The sequence below is a fragment of the Lingula anatina genome, chromosome 1 (assembly GCF_051362555.1).
Source record: "Lingula anatina isolate TDL-2025a chromosome 1, LinAna3.0, whole genome shotgun sequence".
Lineage (NCBI taxonomy): Eukaryota > Metazoa > Brachiopoda > Lingulata > Lingulida > Lingulidae > Lingula > Lingula anatina.
The window spans coordinates 59,157,539-59,177,057 of record NC_141767.1 but is presented as its reverse complement, the minus strand read 5'-3'; the positions used below and the strand labels follow the sequence as shown (position 1 = coordinate 59,177,057).

Sequence of the window (19,519 nt, the reverse complement as noted above, 5' to 3'; positions counted from 1 at the left end):
CGTTCATTACATTTTCATGAATACGGCTCCTGGTAAAAGAACAAAAAAATAATTTATGGAACGTTTATATTTTTCTTTTAAAGACAAAATCATCATGTCATATAACAATCAAGGAATATTCCTTGGCTAATTTCAATTCTTTTATCGAAATTGCTTACTAAAGCAAATGATAATCAGATGCTCAAGTGAAGTTTTATTTTTTTTGTATCTGTTGTAAATGAGCTACTGTAAAATTAACAAATCAGCCATGTAACTTAATATTCTGATGCTTCAATTTAAGAATAATGATAGGTCCAGTCTGAAATATTGCACAATCCAATGTTCAGCAGATTATGCTTCTCTCTGGTCTGGTCATGTCTTTTACACAATTGATCTACCTCCTCTTCCTGTAAAAGAACATAATATATTTATTTGAAGTATAAAGCATAAGTGATTGAAGTTAAGAATAAGCAGAGGATTAAATGCTTTGAAGCTATGCTTTGAACCTCTTTTTAAAACTAGACAGCAAAGCTTACAAATAAACAGACACCATACAGGAAAAAAGGCAGCAAAGCTGTCAGATGTTCAGACATTTTGCAGAAAAAAGTAGACAAAATAATATTTAGCCAATTTTGATGCAATGCTACATAATGTTTTAAAAGAGCATAATCACTCTTACCCTCTTACATATATACTACAGGTAATATGGACATTGAAAAACTAGCAAGGGATTCAGTTCATGGGATATAAAAGCTACTGAAAATATTAATGTATAAAAAATGAAAATTTCACAAAAAAATCTTGACCAAACAAAGCCACTCAGCAAATTTAAAGTAAAACAAAAATACAGTTTGGAAGTTATGAAGCAAACGTTATCCAAATTGTGGAAAAAAAACACAGAATCATTATCATAATGTAAACTGATCATGCTGATTTTTGAAAGCAACCTGTCTCTTGAACAAACAAAGCCACTCAGTAAATTTAAAGTAAAACAAAAAAGAAAAGAAGCGACAAACAAACATGAATGTTACTGTTTAAAACTGTATCAAGCTACTCAGTGTCTGTATATAAAAAATCAACTTAAAGAAAAAAAACTGTTTGAAGAAAGGGCCTTTTTGCAACCCCACAAATGAAATTTGCGCAAATTGTTTGTAAACAATAACTTTTGCTGACTTGTTACATCATATTTTTTCAGGATGATCAGTCTCATTGAATATTAAATACATACATTTTTTATCCCTAAGGCCCTGACATTTAATACAGGCAACAATCTGTTACATCGTTTAAATTTTTTTAATGATTAGGATTGTGGGGTTATATAATAAAAGTGGCCATGTTTGGTCAAATCTCGAACAATCAATATTCTTTGTTGCCTTCTTTCTTGTTGTGACTGGGACTATGTAATTTTGTGGTACGCTGGGATGAAAGAGGCATAAATTTACTTTTCTCTTTTCTGAAATACACACATGCATAACTGAAATGTATTCTCACCATGTGTGCTTCTTTCTGGCTTTTTTCTGACCTGGTTTTTTTCTCTCTCTTATACGGGAGTCTCTTTTGAAAAGACCCGCTAGAAATAAAGACAAAAACGAGACTAAGATCGCATTCACAACGAGTTGAGCCAGGCTTTACAAATCCTGGAACTAAATATGGCCGACGTACATGAAAGAAAAACCGCCTAATCTTTTAATAGTCTCTCCGCCTCTCACACTCCTCACCACATGTCGTCCCTGCGGGGTACAGTCATTAAATCTTGGCTCCGTTCGCCATGCGAAAGCTACCTTGGAAATATTAAGTGCGCATGCTCATTGGTCTTGGGTCAGCTGATCAGCTAGTTCCCCTTCATCCAAACAGTTCGATCAGGCGTAGGGAACAAGGCAAACATCAGCATCAGAACGAACTGCGCCCTCTGACGAGACTGCGAACGCAAAAATTCTGCCCTCCTCCGTCTACTGGGGCTGGGTATCTCCGTGAATATTTCTGTGAATATCTCTGGTGACATTATCTTCGTAGATAGCCGATTCATTGCTGCTCTACGGGCCAATTCATTTCGTTTTCATCTCTGTTTTGAAAGATAATAGAACAGAAGAGCTTTTTTCCTTCGATCGCCTCAAGCTGCCATGCTTTCTTCACTTCGAGTTTAATTGATGAGCATGCGCACTTAATATTTCTCAGGTAGCTTCTGCATGGCAAACGGAGCCGAGATTTAATGACTGTACCCTGCAGGGGATGTGTGGGGAGGCCTATGAGAGGCGGAGAGACTATTTAAAAGATTAGGCGGTTTTTCTTTCATGTACGTCCGCCATATTTAGTTCCAGGATTTGTAAAGCCTGGCTCAACCAGTTGTGAATGCGATCTAACACTTATTTGAGGGGTGATAATGCTTCAATAACATCATTAAGTGATTTTATTAAAGCAGTGAAGCTTGTTAGAAGAGCTGATACCTTTACAATTGAAACAAATTCAAAATCTAAAAACGTGTCTACTATATCCATGGTCTCTTCCACCCCCTCCATGCAACTACTTTGTACAAAATCTGCTCTTTTTCTATACAGCAGTACAGAGCAAACACATTAACAAAAGCTAGACCAAGTTACCTTCACCATTAAAATAGCATAATAGTGATAAAACATATATGTACCTAGTCTCAGCATCTCACGCTCTTCCTCTGATACAAACACAGTCAAACATTTGCTTAGTGCAATGCGGATTGCCCTGGCTTGGCTCCTGTGCCCTCCCAATATCGCCTCAGCTTCAACATCAGTTGTGGTTAGTTTTTTGGTAACATCCAATGGAGACAGTAGCTGCTCCCTGAAAAGAAGCGACAAACAAACATGAATGTTACTGTTTAAAACTGTATCAAGCTACTCATTTTTGTTAGGATGGAAAATATGTAACAGTGTTTAGTATTGCTATCACCTTTTAACCAGTTTACTTTGCACCAGAAAAAAATGTTTTCCACATAAAAATAAGGACTAACAGAGAGCAAAGCAGCATTTCAAACATGGGTAGAGCCCAGAGTATAACCATATCTTAACTCCGTATACATGCCTGTCTAATGCCTTAGGAAAATATGCAACCATAGGCTTCCCATTGACTGTGACCTCCCCTGTTCCTTTCACAAATAATTTCACACGTGCTAAGGATGTTTTCTTTTTACCTAAACAAAGTTCAAGATACTCATTATTTGACATGAAATTTAAGTCAGCATACTAGTTGTTGTATTTCTATGTGTACCTATCAAAGGTGGACATTTCAAGCCACTCGACAACTTGGATTAACAGGAGAAATGATTGAAAAACATTGTGTAAAAACTTATGACAAATGAATTCTTCAAAATTTAGCATGTGTGAAAAAACACAAGTACAAATGTTAAATAGATTTAATACATGTTGGTGCTTTCAAAAAAAAAAAAATCAAGTTCTAAAATAAATGAAAACTTGAAGATACACTTATTTCATTATATTATAGCAATTTGCATCTGTTTTATTACCATTACAACATCAAATTGTAATTAAAATGTCTATTTGTATTAATATTGACTAATAACACCCTCCACATTTTAAAATATTAATAAAATGTTTCCAACCTCAAAAATCTACCATTACCTTCTGCTACAGAATACTGCCTTCCTTTCTCATCCACATGAATCTAACAAACAAAATAATATCCATATATATGTATATGCTAAATATTCTGGCCATGGCATTCACTGGCAGATTATTTAGGCTTTGTTAAGTTAAATCCCCCTATCTATCATTCCTACTAATTACCTGTAAATCAGAATAATTGATCACAGCCGGATGCTTACATGGATAATGCAGCGGAAAGAACTGGGGGTAGTTAAAATGTCACTAATTATCTGTCAATTTTGTCAACACTTACCTTTGGTTCTTTTTTGTCTTTTGGAGGTCGGGTTCTATCAAAAAATCTCCTGAACTGGTTAATCCAGTCACGGTGGATGTATGAATAGGGCTGCACCACCGTTTTTTGCAGCAGCAAAACAAATCTTAAGTACTGAAATGGATTAGTAAATAACTACAATGACTTCTGAACACAATCATTATCCCTGATCTATGCTTCTAACTCCAAATTAGGAGTGCCCACTGACAAATGTGATTTGACATGAAAATACACATTTTTCTCTTTAAAAAAATGGAATCTGGGAAACTAGTATTCAAAGCTACAAGTGAAACATATCAACAAAATAATTGGGGCAGACTCACAAGTTAAGGTCTGCACCTGTTACATGAGCAAAAATGAAACATTATATTTTTTTTTCTTTTTTCAGTATTCACTATAGTATATAAATACATGTGTAAAACATACATCTTGGGTTGAGATATGCCCACATTTCTTCTGAAAAGTTTTTAATGTCATGGGTCTACCTCCATCAGCCCAACTAAAAATAACAATGAAAAATTACAACCATGAAAAATTAAGTTGTTAAATTATTACTTATACCATCCACATTTGGAAAATATTTCTGTATTATTCATGTTAAAAGCTACAGGAAACACATTTTCAAGTTTAAGTGTAAAATTTATTTCATTAAGTGCACATAAAACAAAATATGATATACATACGACATCATTGCCTCACTACTGGGTTTACTAATTCCTTGTGATACCATGAACTCTTCATATCTTTGAATGTGTTCCAGTTTAAGAGCAATAGCCTGCAAAAAAAAAAATCTCAAATAGGAAAAAAGAAATCATGGTCTAGACCAATCATTAATGTCTTAAAAAGTGCACATTTATGCTTTTATCTAAATCAAAGCAATAAGTATGTCAATACTAAATTTTAAAAGCAAAAGTAAATCAATTCAGAGGGATAGGAGTGACATCCCCCCCCCACACCACCACCACCGCTCACATATTCTTTTTGAATACATTGACCTTTGGAGGATTTGTATACTATATTACTTCACAGAACCAAACCAGCAGGCAATAAATTGAACACACAGAATAAAGTGACTGAAATTTTAAAACACATGCATAATATTTAAATCCATAATCAAACTTACATTCATTACTTCATAATATCTTGGCTTCGATGTGTAAAACAGATAATGGCTAGGTCTTCCATCTGTACGTACACTTGATCCTGGAAAAAATATTTAAAGAATTTTAATTCCAAAGTCTATGTTGAATTCCAGCAAAACATTAGGAAACTATTTATCTTCGACTCTGATGTAAACTTGCCGAGAAGCAAAATGCTTATGCAGAAAAAATATCTTAGCAACATATGTGCACAGAGAAAAAATGGCCACCACCATAAATTTCACCTTTTAATTTACAAATGAAGCCCACATGCATACTTACTAATAGGTTTCAGGAATGGTTTCTGAAACATACAGAAAACAAACAAATCAAGACTTTACAATATTTAATTGAGGCTAACGTCAGCTTTTTTATTTTGTTACTTCACACCTTTATTTATATAACTGTGTAATATACAACAGACAGCAAATATAATAAATCAAGTTACATTCTATGACTCACCCTGAACATTGGTCTTGCTTTAGGCTCAAATAAACCTGATGGGAAGAGGTTTTTTAAGCTACGCTGAAAGGGAATGGAAATTATCAGGCTTAATAATTTTTGAAGAAGTGAAGCTAAAAAAAATTTAAATAACAATAATTATAATAAGTTTCTACTTCAAGAATCAATTATAAATATTGCATTAATTTCCTGTCTTTATATTCAAAGATGTTCATTAAGAAGGCACACAACAGTATAAAAAACTTCATTCTATACATTTCTATTTAATGTAGACATCTGTTTCAAGCCTATGATGTTCTGTAAATGCCCCCTGGCTTTCTTGTACTGAGCTAGCTGATGTGCATATTTTATCTCTGCAAAAGAAAAATATTATAATGAATATTATATCTAACATTTAATTAATTAAATAATAATAATAACATATATGACATATTTAGTCAAGAAAAGATCTACTGAAAATACTTACAATTCTGTGAATAAACTATGAAAATGTACTATGTTTATTAACTGCCACATGTGTAAATGCTTGGTAACAGAGATGTGTGTGTGTGTGTGTGTGTGTGTGTGTGTGTGTGCATGTGCGTGAATACATTTCCAAATTGTAAGACCAGGTAAAAAAAAAAACAGAAAATTAAAAGGGGAGATTATTTATAATTAAAGGGTTTTTGAGAATCTCTCTCTCTCTCTCTCTCAAACACATTTATGTAATGTGGAAATACCATGTTGCTTTAGCTCCTCCTCAAAGTCAGCACAATAGTTCTTCAGAGATGGTTTAGGCAACACAAGCTCAACTGCCAAAGGTTCTCCATATTTATTCGTTACGATTCCCCCAGATCTCTGTACCTCTCTGTGTGTAAGCTGTGGCTGCTGACTCCCTGTACACATGCAGTACTTCTGAAGACAAATAACCAGGTAAAAATAATAAACATCAACCAATTTGGAAAAAAAAAAAACATGGCCCCTAGCTGCTTCTATAACTAAGAGTAAGATAGTATATTAACTTTAAACTTACCACTAATATTACTAGTACACGACTGGCACCTTTATTCTTCATTTATAAATAATAAAATATATTCAGTGCAGCTTGCAAATTATAGCAGTGAATGTATAAAACACGAAGTTGTGACACTAGTGTGCAGACAGAAAATTTTGTCAAGTAAAAGGTGTGCCAGTACTACTGTAGTAGCAGTAGTAGTAGTAAAATGCATATAGTTAGTAAACCTTTTTCTATTGGAAGTTACCACTTTATAGACAATTAAAGAACATACAGAGTTGCCATCCTTACTGATGCTGGCAAAACTGAAATTCTGATACCAAAGTTATAAATGCTATACGATTAACACATCAAATTGCAAAGAAAGCTACAGCAGCACTAATTACTTAGAAGTGTGAATAAATTTCTAATTCACACTTCTATGTAATTTAGTAGCCCAAAAATTATTGCTGTTTTAATTACATCGGTTTTACATTTAAAGGCACACTAGCTGACTTCTTTATAATCATGTTTCATTTTTTTTAGTAGTAGTAGTAGTAGTAGTAGTAGTAGTAGTATGGTAGACTCTTATACTGGGCGATGTAAATGTTTGATTAAATGCTGTTGATTCATGTGGAAAGAAGATCCACATTCTAAATACATCAAACGGCATGAGGAATTTTATAACGAAGGCAAAGAAACAAATCACTTTGGACAGTATTCCCTCTACAGCACAATACCTGTATAATGAGACTGCACCGGATAAGGGGCTTGTGCTTATGGATTTGTCCAACGAGAAGAGCGACTTCTCGTGTCGCCGCCATTTTCTTTTAACGCCGGCAACAGGAACACATCTTAAAAGCGAAAGAGATGGAGAAAAAATTAAACACATATTGACATATCTAAAAGTAAAAATAAAATTTATTTCATTCAATTGTGCTATATTTTTAGTGTAAGATATTATCATTTGTAAAATTATATTTATATTTTCCCCAATATTTCCAACCCCTGTGGAAAAACTCTTATGCATTATAAGGTTTGAAACTCACTTTAAGCGTCAACGCCATATTGGTTTCCAAGATAAAAGGCTCCTGGGGGCACTTGTTTTTTTTTCTGTCAAAAATGCCAATTGAAATGGATCAAACGCATTTCTTGACTGACAAGCTGAAAACATTGGAATGTCAATCAAGGGCCAGTAGTTTCTTTTTATTTTTGTCATATCTAAACGTGTTATTGTTATTTTTTCCACGTTGTAGGCTAAATAGGCTAAATGGCGGTATGTAATAGAAAAATATAAGGTAGTCTAGGTTTAACCTAAATTAAGTGCACAAAGGCTCGGGTATTTAAAAATTCAATTTTATTCATTACTATTGGCTCGGTTTTGTGTTTTAAGTGTGTATTATCTTTTCAGGGCAAAGAAGAAAGAATCATTGCATTGGAGACTGAAAATGCTATGTTATATTTGAAACTTGCACAGCTCCAAGGAATCTTGAGGGACAGCAGGGAAGAAACTGGGCACCTAAAGCGAGTTAATGAATCAGATCAACTTCAGCGACAGAGGACTGGGGAATCCTTAGCTACTCTTAGTGGCCAAGTTAAAGTAATTTAAAACTGATTTTTCTTGTAATTTTAAACTTCAGTGGCTCATAAATGAAATCATGTATAATAATATGCATATTAAAGAAGCATTTGAACATGAAAAAACAAATGTGCATAGAGTTTAAGTCTTTTTATATACATACATACTTCACATACTCCTGTTGGATCAGAGAATTCATTTTCTGAGTAAATGCATTATGAAATGACTTTGTAAAAATGTAAACATCCTTTAATATAATCTAAGTTATAAATTTTAGGCACTACGAGATGAAATGAAGCAGTTGAGACTGGATGCTGTCGCCCTCCCTCATCAGTTTCAAGTGGAGTATGATAATGCGATGTCCCAGGCACGGTTGCAAACACAGAAAATGAGACTCAATTATTCTAATATGTCAGGTATAAAGACTTAAAATGTGTGTGTGTGTGTGTGTGTGCGTGAGAGAGAGAGAGAGAGAGAGAGAGAGAGAGAGAGACTTGAGAAAAAGAAAGCAATAAGTATGAAAAGTGATAAATAAGGGTCTTTATTCAGGTTTTGTTCTGTGAAATACTATGTATTTAATATTGTTATTATGTATTTGTTATTGTTATTAAAGCTTGTTGTGTGACTTATTTCAGAAATGTTTCATTGAATTATATAAAATTGTAATGAGTATTAAATTGTGTTTTGATAACATTGCCTTTTCTCTCAGATATGGAAAAAAAGATGGTGGATATGGAAGCTGCACTGCAGGAGGCAAATGCCCGACATGCTAAAGAAAAGAAAAGAAGAAGAGAACTTCATAATACACTCATGGTAAAGTTGTCAGCTTAATTTGGACATCATTTCATGTTTGCTAGGTATTTATTCAAACATGGGAACATTTTTGCTTCAAAATAAAAAATGTCACATTTCATTCACAGTTTTTTTAGCTTGCTAATTTGTATCTTGCTTTTATTTTAAGATAATAGAGTTAAACTTGATATTTTTATGTGCTTTGTAGGAACTTCGGGGAAACATTCGTGTACACTGTAGAATCAGACCACTCATGGAATTTGATGTAGGAAATCAGGATGTTAGCACATTAGGAAGGTATACGAGTATGAGATGGAATTTATTTTGTTTGTTTGGGTCATATGTGATTGTTTGCAGAGCCAAAAATCAGGGTAAAATGATTACTAGTAGGGAGGGATTTGGGGTAATTATTTTAGTAAAAAATACTTTGGAAAAAATTTAAAGATTATTATGTTATTGCAGAAATATTTTACACTACTTTAATCTTCATTATTATATCCTAAGTTTGGTGTCTGATAATTACAACTAATACATTTAATATTGCAGACCAGGGAGTTTGTCAGAAGTAGTTACTCATGTTATGGATGATGTAAGTGCTAAATTATCTAAGACTTTTGTAAGGAGTTTAATTTTGTCAGCAGAGAATTGGACTATATTGAAAAAACAAGATAATATATCATAAGAATTTGAAAAGTATGAGATGTCTTATAGTTCTTGATCCATTTTTTTCATTTTTCTTTCTTTGCTTCAGCTTAAAATGTGGCAGATTATTTTGATTTTCCGTGATTATTATTTTCTGTATAACCATCAAGCTAGCATAATGATAATTGATACCAGTGTAATTTTAGGGAGTGTTCCCATAAACCCATCTACTAGCTGGATTGATCTAACTCTGCAGGGATTTTTGCTAAATTGCATTCAGTGTAAGCAGCTTAAATGTCTGACATGCCTACTCAAGCTGCTAGGGGGCAATTAATGATAGTCAGTACCTCTAGTTACTCAAGGGGGCATGTCAGACAATTAAGCTGATTACACTGAAAGCACTTTAGCAAGAAACCACGGATAGTCAGATTGATCCAGCTAGTTGAATGGGTTTAAGGGAACGCAGTCTAAGAAAGAAGTCTCAATAACTTCTGTTTTATTCAGGAAAATGTTGTGGTTAAAACATCAAAACACAGCAAAGTTTATGAGTTTGAGAGGTAAGTTTATAATACTTTTTAACCATGTGTAGCTTACCAGTATGCATTATCCATAAATATCACAGTTTGAAGTGACATGTATGTTGCTTATTTGAAAAGAATAGTTGTCAATTGAGGGATTTGTTTTTAAAGTAATTATAATCTTTGAATGATATTTTCTAATCCTAATATTAATAAGAGTACAGTGTGGTGTTTATGTTTTTTTTTTCTGATTTAGATGTGCTATTTGCTATTATTAAAGAGAAAAGCAGAACAAGACTGCTACATTTTAACACCTTCCTCAAAAGGATGTTTGACAGTTAAATCTTCTGTGTTCTAACAGTTGTTTGTTTTGTAAAAATAAAAATAAAATCTTATTGCATTCTCTTCCAAAGCAGTGGTCTGTTTTGTTTTATCAGGGTATACTCTCCACAGGAGTCACAAGAAGCAGTGTTTGAAGAGGTTCAGCCAATGCTGACTTCACTTTTAGATGGGTAGGTTGCACTGTCATTTTGAAATAATTCAAATATTGGATAGAGACTGAATAGAGGCTATTCACCTGGATAGCCTCATTCCCTGATGAAGATGTCCTGCTAGACATCGAAATATAGGAGATTAAAAACTATCTCAATGTTAGCTGTTGACTGAAGAAAAAATCACATCAAATATTGGAAAATTTTCCCTTACAATCTCCATGCTTCAAAATTATTAATTTGAATATTTCTGTGATTCAATAGCGATATAAAAGGAGTCACTTGCATTTATAGTGAGCACCTGTAAACAGGAATTAACAAACATGCCTATGTTCTGTTCTAGTATGGATGCTATGTATACATGTACATAGCTGAGAATCAAAATTCATGTTATGATTGATGATATCTGTTCTGTAGGTATAATGTCTGTATCATGGCATATGGTCAAACTGGCTCTGGTAAAACTCACACCATGCTGGGCAGTCATAAGGATGAGGACTATCATGTAACTACAGAGCCCCACCCTGATGAAGGAATCATACCTAGAGCAACCAGGGAACTGCTGAGGTAGCATAAATGACACTTAACTTATATCTACATGTGGCAAAATGATAAAACATAAATTTGGTAGAGTCTTGCTCTTTGTGTGAAAGATAACAGGTTGTAAAATATTTAGTCTTTTTTAAAAGACTATTTAAATATTGAATTTATTTAAATGTTTTCTTGAAAACATTATTTTTTTTTCTCCTTGTTGAGGTTTACATTCTGACCCAAGAAAATTAACTTATATTTTTAGGCATTGCATTTTAGAATTATGAACTAGATTCATTTTCTTTGGTAGTACATGAAGGCTTTGTGGATGTTCACAGAAGTCATCTGTATTTATAATATACTGGGTCTGGGGGAAATTTCTAATGGACTAGACATTTGCACCTTCAGATTGATGGAAGAAAAACCTCCAGACACACACAGTGCTGAAGTATCAGTGGTGGAGATCTACAACAATGACATCCTTGACCTGCTCAGTAGTGATCCCAGGGCTAAACATGACCTAGTTACTAACACTGATGGGTCCATGTGTGTGCCAACTGTCACATCTAGGTATATTGAATTGGTGTGGTTTAGGACTTCGTGTAAAGCTATTTTGATATTTTATGGATAAAAACTGAAAAATGGAATGTATTTCAGTGAGGAAAGAAGCTTATTTTTCACACTTTTCATAAGTTACATTAAAAACAGAAAAAAATGTTAATGGTGTAAAGATATATCATTCATTATAATTATTTATTCATAGAAAATTATCTCTTTGGATTTTACATAGCATTTGCAAACAACATGACAAAAATGAAATTCAACAGCCTTTTTGAAAATAGATAATTTGCAGGCAATTTGCTAAATATGTAGCTTTTTTTTCTTTGTCATAATGCATATGTATCAACCCCTGTTTCTTTTATTTTCCTCACATTTTAGGCCTGTCAAGACAGTATATGAAGTGATGAGCCTGGTACAGCATGGACTGAAGGCAAGGAGGGAGATTGCTACCTTGGTTCATGAACACTCCAGCCGCTCACACCTGGTTGTCACTCTGACTGTCAGCATTAAACCCAACATGTTCCTATTTCCACCTGCCACACCAGGGTCGCCCACTGAAGGAGGTATGCTTAAGCTTTAATTTTGTTGTACTTTGCTCATGCAAGGGAAGTAAATCAAAATGACTTGCTTAGGTGGTGAGTTTGAAATAAATAAAGTAAATAATGAGAAACTAAAAGTGCAAAAAAGAAATAAAAAGCTAATATAATAACTGTGATTTTTGTTAAATTCTTATAATTGCAATATTAGTTTTTATAAAGAAATATTTATTGTCTAGGTTCTTGATACATTTTCTACCTTTGTCATTAAAGGAGTAATTTTTTTTTTAATTTTTATATTTTCACCTGCATTAAAAGAATTTCAATTTCTTTCCAGTGTTTGCAGTGCCCCTTTCCCCAGCCCCCAGAGACAAACCCCCAAGGAGGCAACTTCCACCTCAACCCCAAGGTTATACAGGAGCCAAGCAAACTATCAGATCCAGATCACCTTCCCCTGTTCTTCTTGCTCAAACACCTACAGGCAGCACTGTCAAAACCAAGTTACAGTTGGTAGATTTAGCTGGTAGTGAATGTGTTGGTAAGTTGCAGTTTATAAAGTAATCTTGCCATAAATATGGTGATAAGTAACATTTTGTTTGATTTAGCTGGGGATGGATATCTCCACAAGTTTCAGCTGAGAGATTAATTTGTCAGGATATGTGTTGATAACTTTGACGGAATTTAATGGAAATCAACAGTAGACCATCATTTCTTGAAACATCTCATACTGATTCATATAATTACTCTCTCCATCCTACAGGAATGTCTGGAGTGACAGGGCAAGCCTTGCGCGAGACATCCCACATCAACAAAAGCCTGTGTGCCCTGGCTGATGTGCTGGGAGCTCTGGCAGAACACAGGGCACATGTACCATACAGAAACAGCAAAATTACACACTTGTTGCAAGATTCTATAGGTAGGAACAGATTGTACACATAGATAATTCCTGTACTGGAGTTTATTTATATTATAAAAGATAATACTCCATATTTATAGATCCAATACAAAACTTCAAGCTAGTTGCATCTTTGTAGTTGCATCCTTGAACACAGCAGATTGGTGGACAGCTTCTATAAAACTTGATACCAAATCATGCCATTTTTAATGCAGCATTTACGGCAATAACAAATATATGCACATTAACTTTTGTAGATAATTTAGTGTAAGATAAAGGTTTTTGAAAACAGATAATTGTGTATAGTTGTGTTATACAATGTAATATTATTCAAACTAAATGGTTACAGGTGGAGATGCCAAGCTGCTTGCCATGCTGTGCGTTTCCCCAGCTCAACGTTATGTGACAGAGTCCCTGCAGTGCCTTGGATTTGGACAGAGAGCCAGACAGGTCCAAAGAGGGCCTATAAAGAGAAAACTTCCTCCCTCACTGGAGAGAGTGGGACCTGGAGACAGCTCATACAGTGGCAGGAATTCCCCTAGGCCTAAATCAGCTGGACCCCTTAGAACATAACTGTATTATGGACAGTTGATTTGATCATTTAAAACAATATTTGTTTTGCAGTGGAAATTTATAATTTGATCACACACACCTGGGTAGTGTTTCAAATTGGAAACAATCTTATTTTATACAGGATAGACATTAGTTAATGTTGCAACCTGGGCATGCGATCAAATCTCTTTATTTTTAGAAACCCATGACATGATTTGTGTTTCATTTTATTTTGTCTGGTTTACAATTTTTAAATTAAAATATTCAAAATAGCGTAAGTGGCAGTGGAAATATTACATGGGAACAATGACATGAGATCTCGATGACTGTCTCAGAATAAATGCAGTTCCATTTTGTTTAGGCCAAGTTTTAAAGGCTAGAGGGTAAAAATCTCAACCTGAAAAGGGCTACCTCAGAGTTTTTATGAATGAGATGTTTGTTTGTAAAATAAGTATTTTCTGAATGATCTTCAGTTAATTGATGTATATTTATGTCAAATTATATCCAATATTTTGTCTTTTTTTCAATCACAAGGTGCATTTTCTAAGATGGAGTGTCCCATATTTTACTTTGCAAGATTGCCCTGCAAAAATATGGATCATTGCTTTGATTTGCATTTTGATTTGTATTCATAGAGTGTGTTTGAATATTTTAATAACTGTTGAAATGTATGTTATGTTATTTTATAGATGATGAAGTTACCGATTGTTTCACAGATTTTTATACTGCATGTTCCCAACAAGTTAAAGGTGCTATAAATTCATCAAGAACATTGCTATAAATGTATAATATAATATATTGTACATAGAGAGTAAATGCATTTTTTTCGATCAAAATAAAACAAATTGTACAATTAAATTGAACAGGTTTATGTTGTGTTTAAAACATTTAAAATATATGATTAACTATAAACATACTACATACTAATAGAAAGGGGAATGTTGCCCTTTCATAAATTTTACAACAGTGCATTTAGATACGACAACAATAAGATGGAGAATATTTCAAATTAACTTCTTTGGAGCAACTTCATTTTTTCTTTGACAGATAAACATGGTAATACATCACCTAAACAATTGAATCTTAGCATTCTGCCATTTAATGTATTCTCAGGAAGAGTAACAAATTCATAACTATTTTCTATATCAAGTGCTAGCTGTAAAATTAATCTATATTACCAAAAAATGTCAATTAAATCAACTTGAATGCTATTATATTTGTTGACATCTACTTTCACTAAATCTTGACACAAATATGTAACCTATTTGAAATCTGCTCTTCAATTCAATAAGCATATATTTCTTTGTATAATTATATATTTTTTAAAATAACATTTCTTGATATGTAAAGTTGATAATGTTCAATATAAGAAGTGGGACTCAACATATGGAATTCAATTCGCACCAGCAATTTTCTTTCTTGGAAATGCTACAATCTTTGTGTTTTCAATAGAGCAGCAATCTGATCACTTTGGTTAGACTAAAACATCTCCTAATGCATAGATTTTAAACAAATGATAAAAGGTTATTTCTTCATGATGTCCTAAAGCAGGTACCCTCAACTTAATAGTGACTTTTATTTCAATGGTGACCATGGGCATGGAATCAGCAGTTGAGAGTGCTCTGGCACAACTGAAAGGTATCAAAGTGACATATCAAATTATTATGAAGATTTACATTTTAATCAAGTTCTAACTTGAAAACATTTAACCAAGGAATATTCAATTATTGAAAGAAATAAGGAGCAACTTGTCTGTATCAAAGTAAAGAATTTCTTTACTCATAATCTTGGCACATCTTAAATTTACCCTCTTTAAAATGATCATGATTAAAGTTTTAAAAAATTTACCAATATCATTACCACATACATGTGATTACAGTGGCAAAAGATGCAATGATTTTAGTGGGGATGACGGAAATTAGAAAAAATGATCTCAAAATGCACCTGGATAATGAAATGAATGAGTAAGGTAAAGTCAGGCATTAAGGAAAAGTGTTTAAAGCATAATCAATACCAACTGTTTTATGAGGCATTATGGACCAATAATTCACATCTTATATGTTTTAGCAGAAAAAAAACAAGCCTTCTTTAAAGAAGTGACTTCTCGTGTAAACAAGTCAGTCAATGTTTTATTTTACCTTTTACTTTTTCACTTGAATTTTCTTGCCATACCAGAAAATCATCTGGGTCTTTGCACTGCCACAACAGATATGCTGAAAGATAACGGTATTTTAAAGATATGAAACATTATAACATTAAAATGTGAAGGAATGATTCAAAATTTTGGCCATTCCTTGGTAATAAACGGTCCACAATTATGTGTATATAACTGCAAATAATAGCACACACATTCAACATAGGAAAACTAATGTCCAGAAGTCCCCCCCCCCCAAAAAAAAAAAAAAAAATCTTTACCTTTTTGCTGTGCTCTAAGGGACCAAAATTTATTTTTCCACTATGATGAAAAATACAAAAGGACAAGAGCAAAACTGTTTCACACAGTGAAAAAATTACATTGTCAGTAACAATGATGCTGAAAGATTTATCCTATTGATAACTAGCCATCAAAATCAATCTAACTAAATATGTTGAACAGAGATGATTCTAGTCTGTGGATAGCCTTTATGTTGATGTAATTCTTAAAAATATGTTATACTTTCTTCATACAAATTTCCATTTTCATTGTACTGGTACCATTTCTATAGTGCACATTTCTTGCTTCATGTAGAAACATCTATATAAAATTTTTGCTGATATTTAAATATATTATAAGTACTATGAAGAGGTTGTAATTCTGGCAAGTAATTTATGAGTACCAGTATCATAGCACATTACCTACTTCATGTGCAGTTTCAATCATATATATTTAAATGGATGCCTTGTATTTAAAGCAATAAAAATAATTGGGTATATTAATAGTCATAACACACAGCTGCAAATAGGATATATAGAGAACTGTACCAGTATCTTTTGGTCCAAGAATACTTGACCAGCCTCCTGCCAGCTTGATATTTGTCCCAGACTGCAAACTCTGCAGCTCACTCGTCAAATTGCTCATACTGGAGCTATTGCTGTTGTACCTCTGTAGGAAATATAAGTCTGAAAGAACAACAGAATATTTAACAAAGAGAGAATGAATTTATAAATTGCTAGGTACGAGAAAATATCCTAAGCATTGGTATATATATTTTCCATTCATGTCACAAACTATTAATTATCTACTATATATATATATCCCTTATAGACTTTAGATAATCTTTTGACCATTTGCCAAATAGTGATGATGTGCATTTGAAATCTGTATCTATATTCAACACTCCCTCCCATTCAAGTCCTACTGCAAACCTCGAGCCAGCCATCATAAACCTACTGCCTTTATCCTGATCTAGATCACCATCTGGTCCAGCAATGGCCTTGGTGAGCAGGTTGTCCTGTTTACACCACATGGAAATAACTCGGCTGATGTACTGAGACAACCAATCAGGGTCACTTGCCAAGGCTGCCCGCACCTGGGCACGGTGCTTTAAACTGTCTGGAAGAATCAATCTTAAACATTAGTGTTTAATTTACTTTACAATTTATTGGAATAATCACTTTATATTAAAACTTGAAATCTTTGCCCAATATCAAATTTTTATAATTTAACCTGCTCATGAAAGCTTTGGAACATACCATATTACAATGATATCGCTGCTAAATCCTTACCATATTCCCATATGTGAAACACTTGGTTCATCCCCCCTATTTCAGAAGTCCAATAGCCAATAATTTTGGAAGCTCTCAGTCTTAAGTGTAATTTTTCTTCAGAGATAGCCATGAACTCCTTAACATCCTTGGGGTATAAACTATATGTGCGTATTTCATAGACTTTGTCAGTGGCATATTGACGACTACTACTTATGACACCCAAGGTGCGAAGAGTGGACGTTTTTCCATATATCACTAGGGGGTCTACCTGTTAAAAGAGTTTGAGCAAATCACATTCATAACCAATTTAAATGCATAGATAAAAATCACATGTAGTGGCTTAATCTAGTGGCAAATAAGCACATTGCACTTTATGTTAAAAGGGAGAGCAAAATTAATGTGCTTAAAGACAACATTTTAAAATTGCACCAATGTGAGTACTACTTGGCTCCATATATTTACTGCAGGTTATCATGAAGCAGAGTAGGGAATAACAGGTGGCAACTTTTTTATAAATTGTATCAAAAGAAATTAAAAGGAAATTAATCATGAAGCACCCTCAACAAGACCACCACTAAAAAGTGTGAAGCATTTGAACAGCAAAAATGCCGTCAGTCAGTTGATGTACATGCAGTCAGTTTGTATTGCAGTATTTTCTAATAACATAGTAGAAATGGAAAGAAAATGCACTGTAAGTAAAAGCTTTTCATATACACATACCACTACGAGTCAGTACTCAGACAACGATTATGTAAGTCTCTTGAGATGATGTTAGGTCTTAAAAACACATTGTACTATTGTAACGAGTACTAAAGTAAAGAAAGCGTTCAGCAACTTCATATTGCACCTGGTGTAAACTTGCACTTGTTGAGCCCAAAATTGACTACACGTGTAATGCAGATAACAACGTGCAGAGATGAACATGCACTCGTGTGTATTCAGTATAGAACATAGAAAATAAAGCTATTCAATAACATAAGACCTACGTGTACCTTGAGGCTTGATGACCGAAGTATTCCCGCGAGCGCTCTTGCTGCCATCATTGCAGTGTGTCTACACATACAGACGCTACATGTAGGTCAAACTTGTGTATGACAGATAACACGATCGCTCTGGACCTGGGAGCCGGTAGGCCAAGGCAGCTGTAATAATACTAGTTCACGAAAGTCATGGACACGGTAACAGAGGCGTGAGGCTACGCTGCGGTGCCGCTATACCTCACATAACACGAAAATGCGTGTAAGCACTCCTGTCTCTGATATGTAAAGGCATACCCCTGGTACAGGTATGGTTCCGAGTCCCTACGCATTAGCAGGGGCCGTAGCGATAGTCCGAAGGTTCAATAGTCCGAAGGTTCATTGGTCCGAAGGTTCAATGGTCCGAATGTGCATTGAAGGTTCATTGGTCCGAAGGTTCATTAGTCCGAAGGTTCGATAGTCCGAAGGTTCGATAGTCCGAATGTAGGCCCGCTGTATAAGTGTATAGTGAATTACATGTACAGGGGCGGATCCAAGATTATTTGAAGGGGGGTCCGCGGATGCAAAGCCCCCACCCCCCCTTGGCGTAGGATCTGGGGCCCGCTAAAGGGCCCCGAAAATTGTTGGTGTCTCAAAATGACCACCTATTTATCAAGAGACACATCTGTGAATATCTGTAAAAAATAACGTCAATACTAGCATATTACATTAGTTACAAAAAAAAAAAAAAAAAAAAAAAAAAAAAAAACAGATCTTGATGTTTTTCATGGGATTGGAAGTTGACGATATTTAACTGCAAAGGTTTATTTTGTATAATCAAATGGAAATTTTCTCACGAGTCACGAGTGTATCTACTTTTTGCATAGTACGTTTTTCTTCGTTTAAATGAATTTGTTACAAAGACAGCATTTTTGATGTTGTTCATCAGATTAGAAGTTTAACTGATAGAATATTTCAACATGTTCAAACTGCCTTCTCACTTGTATTTTACGTTTAATAAATAAATAAATAAATAAATAAATAAATAAACAAATAGGCCCACCGGGTTGATATGGCGTTGCCACATTTCTATTTCAGATTATAAACGTTTCAGCACCTTCAGTATTGCTGGGGAAGAGGGGGTGGAATTAAATATGTATTACTATTTGTGGATATTTGAGCATATTACTGTATTCTGATACAATTTTTATGTTTAAAGCCCTAGTAAGGGAAAAGTTTGTTTTCGTAAATGCTCGTAATTTTTGTTTATATGCCAAATTTACACTCCAGTTAATTCATCCTCATCCCTATGAGTAATACAAT

The 19,519-nt window shown here is 34.0% G+C and overlaps 3 protein-coding genes across 4 annotated transcripts; 1 reads left to right on the top strand and 2 right to left on the bottom strand.

Annotated features, from left to right (window-relative positions):
* Window positions 1-49: 49 nt before the first annotated feature.
* LOC106175920 (small ribosomal subunit protein uS9m) lies at window positions 50-7,343 on the bottom strand. Its single transcript, XM_086999507.1, has 14 exons — window positions 7,197-7,343; window positions 6,203-6,377; window positions 5,739-5,836; window positions 5,484-5,546; window positions 5,304-5,325; window positions 5,006-5,085; window positions 4,566-4,657; window positions 4,309-4,381; window positions 3,865-3,996; window positions 3,588-3,630; window positions 3,027-3,139; window positions 2,621-2,786; window positions 1,471-1,549; window positions 50-386 (listed from the first exon to the last, which is right to left on the bottom strand). Exons 1-14 carry the CDS (start codon window positions 7,278-7,280, stop codon window positions 374-376), a joined length of 1,233 nt encoding a protein of 410 aa, XP_086855633.1. The 5' UTR covers window positions 7,281-7,343; the 3' UTR covers window positions 50-373.
* A 149-nt stretch (window positions 7,344-7,492) lies between these two features.
* Window positions 7,493-14,411, top strand: LOC106175918 (kinesin-like protein KIF25). 2 transcript variants are annotated; one of them, XM_013558086.2, is made up of 14 exons: window positions 7,493-7,647; window positions 7,868-8,056; window positions 8,313-8,451; window positions 8,745-8,848; window positions 9,036-9,124; window positions 9,374-9,416; window positions 9,974-10,026; window positions 10,425-10,499; window positions 10,896-11,045; window positions 11,418-11,579; window positions 11,949-12,133; window positions 12,444-12,644; window positions 12,867-13,022; window positions 13,351-14,411. In XM_013558086.2, exons 1-14 carry the CDS (start codon window positions 7,579-7,581, stop codon window positions 13,572-13,574), a joined length of 1,839 nt encoding a protein of 612 aa, XP_013413540.2. In that variant the 5' UTR covers window positions 7,493-7,578; the 3' UTR covers window positions 13,575-14,411. The 2 variants fall into 2 exon arrangements, with proteins under 2 accessions (XP_013413540.2, XP_086855632.1); XM_086999506.1 differs by lacking the exon at window positions 7,493-7,647 and adding an exon at window positions 7,710-7,732.
* LOC106175919 (protein NipSnap homolog 3A) lies at window positions 14,407-18,563 on the bottom strand. Its single transcript, XM_013558088.2, has 6 exons — window positions 18,233-18,563; window positions 17,259-17,508; window positions 16,924-17,085; window positions 16,515-16,652; window positions 15,692-15,766; window positions 14,407-15,184 (listed from the first exon to the last, which is right to left on the bottom strand). Exons 1-6 carry the CDS (start codon window positions 18,299-18,301, stop codon window positions 15,129-15,131), a joined length of 750 nt encoding a protein of 249 aa, XP_013413542.1. The 5' UTR covers window positions 18,302-18,563; the 3' UTR covers window positions 14,407-15,128.
* Window positions 18,564-19,519: the final 956 nt, after the last annotated feature.

Excerpts from the sequence above, each read along its gene's own strand:
- LOC106175919 (XM_013558088.2), bottom strand. The coding sequence starts at position 18,301 with ATGTGTAGACACACTGCAATGATGGCAGCAAGAGCGCTCGCGGGAATA. Across the intron at positions 17,086-17,258 it reads GTTTCACATATGGGAATATG|ACAGTTTAAAGCACCGTGCC; the intron begins GTAAGGATTTAG and ends TGATTCTTCCAG. Across the intron at positions 16,653-16,923 it reads TCTAGATCAGGATAAAGGCA|ACTTATATTTCCTACAGAGG; the intron begins GTAGGTTTATGA and ends TTGTTCTTTCAG.
- LOC106175918 (XM_013558086.2), top strand. The coding sequence starts at position 7,579 with ATGCCAATTGAAATGGATCAAACGCATTTCTTGACTGACAAGCTGAAA. Across the intron at positions 12,134-12,443 it reads AGGGTCGCCCACTGAAGGAG|TGTTTGCAGTGCCCCTTTCC; the intron begins GTATGCTTAAGC and ends ATTTCTTTCCAG. Across the intron at positions 12,645-12,866 it reads AGCTGGTAGTGAATGTGTTG|GAATGTCTGGAGTGACAGGG; the intron begins GTAAGTTGCAGT and ends TCCATCCTACAG.
- LOC106175920 (XM_086999507.1), bottom strand. The coding sequence starts at position 7,280 with ATGGCGGCGACACGAGAAGTCGCTCTTCTCGTTGGACAAATCCATAAG. Across the intron at positions 3,631-3,864 it reads AAGACAAAAAAGAACCAAAG|ATTCATGTGGATGAGAAAGG; the intron begins GTAAGTGTTGAC and ends TTTGTTTGTTAG. Across the intron at positions 1,550-2,620 it reads GCGTGAGATGCTGAGACTAG|CGGGTCTTTTCAAAAGAGAC; the intron begins GTACATATATGT and ends CTTTATTTCTAG.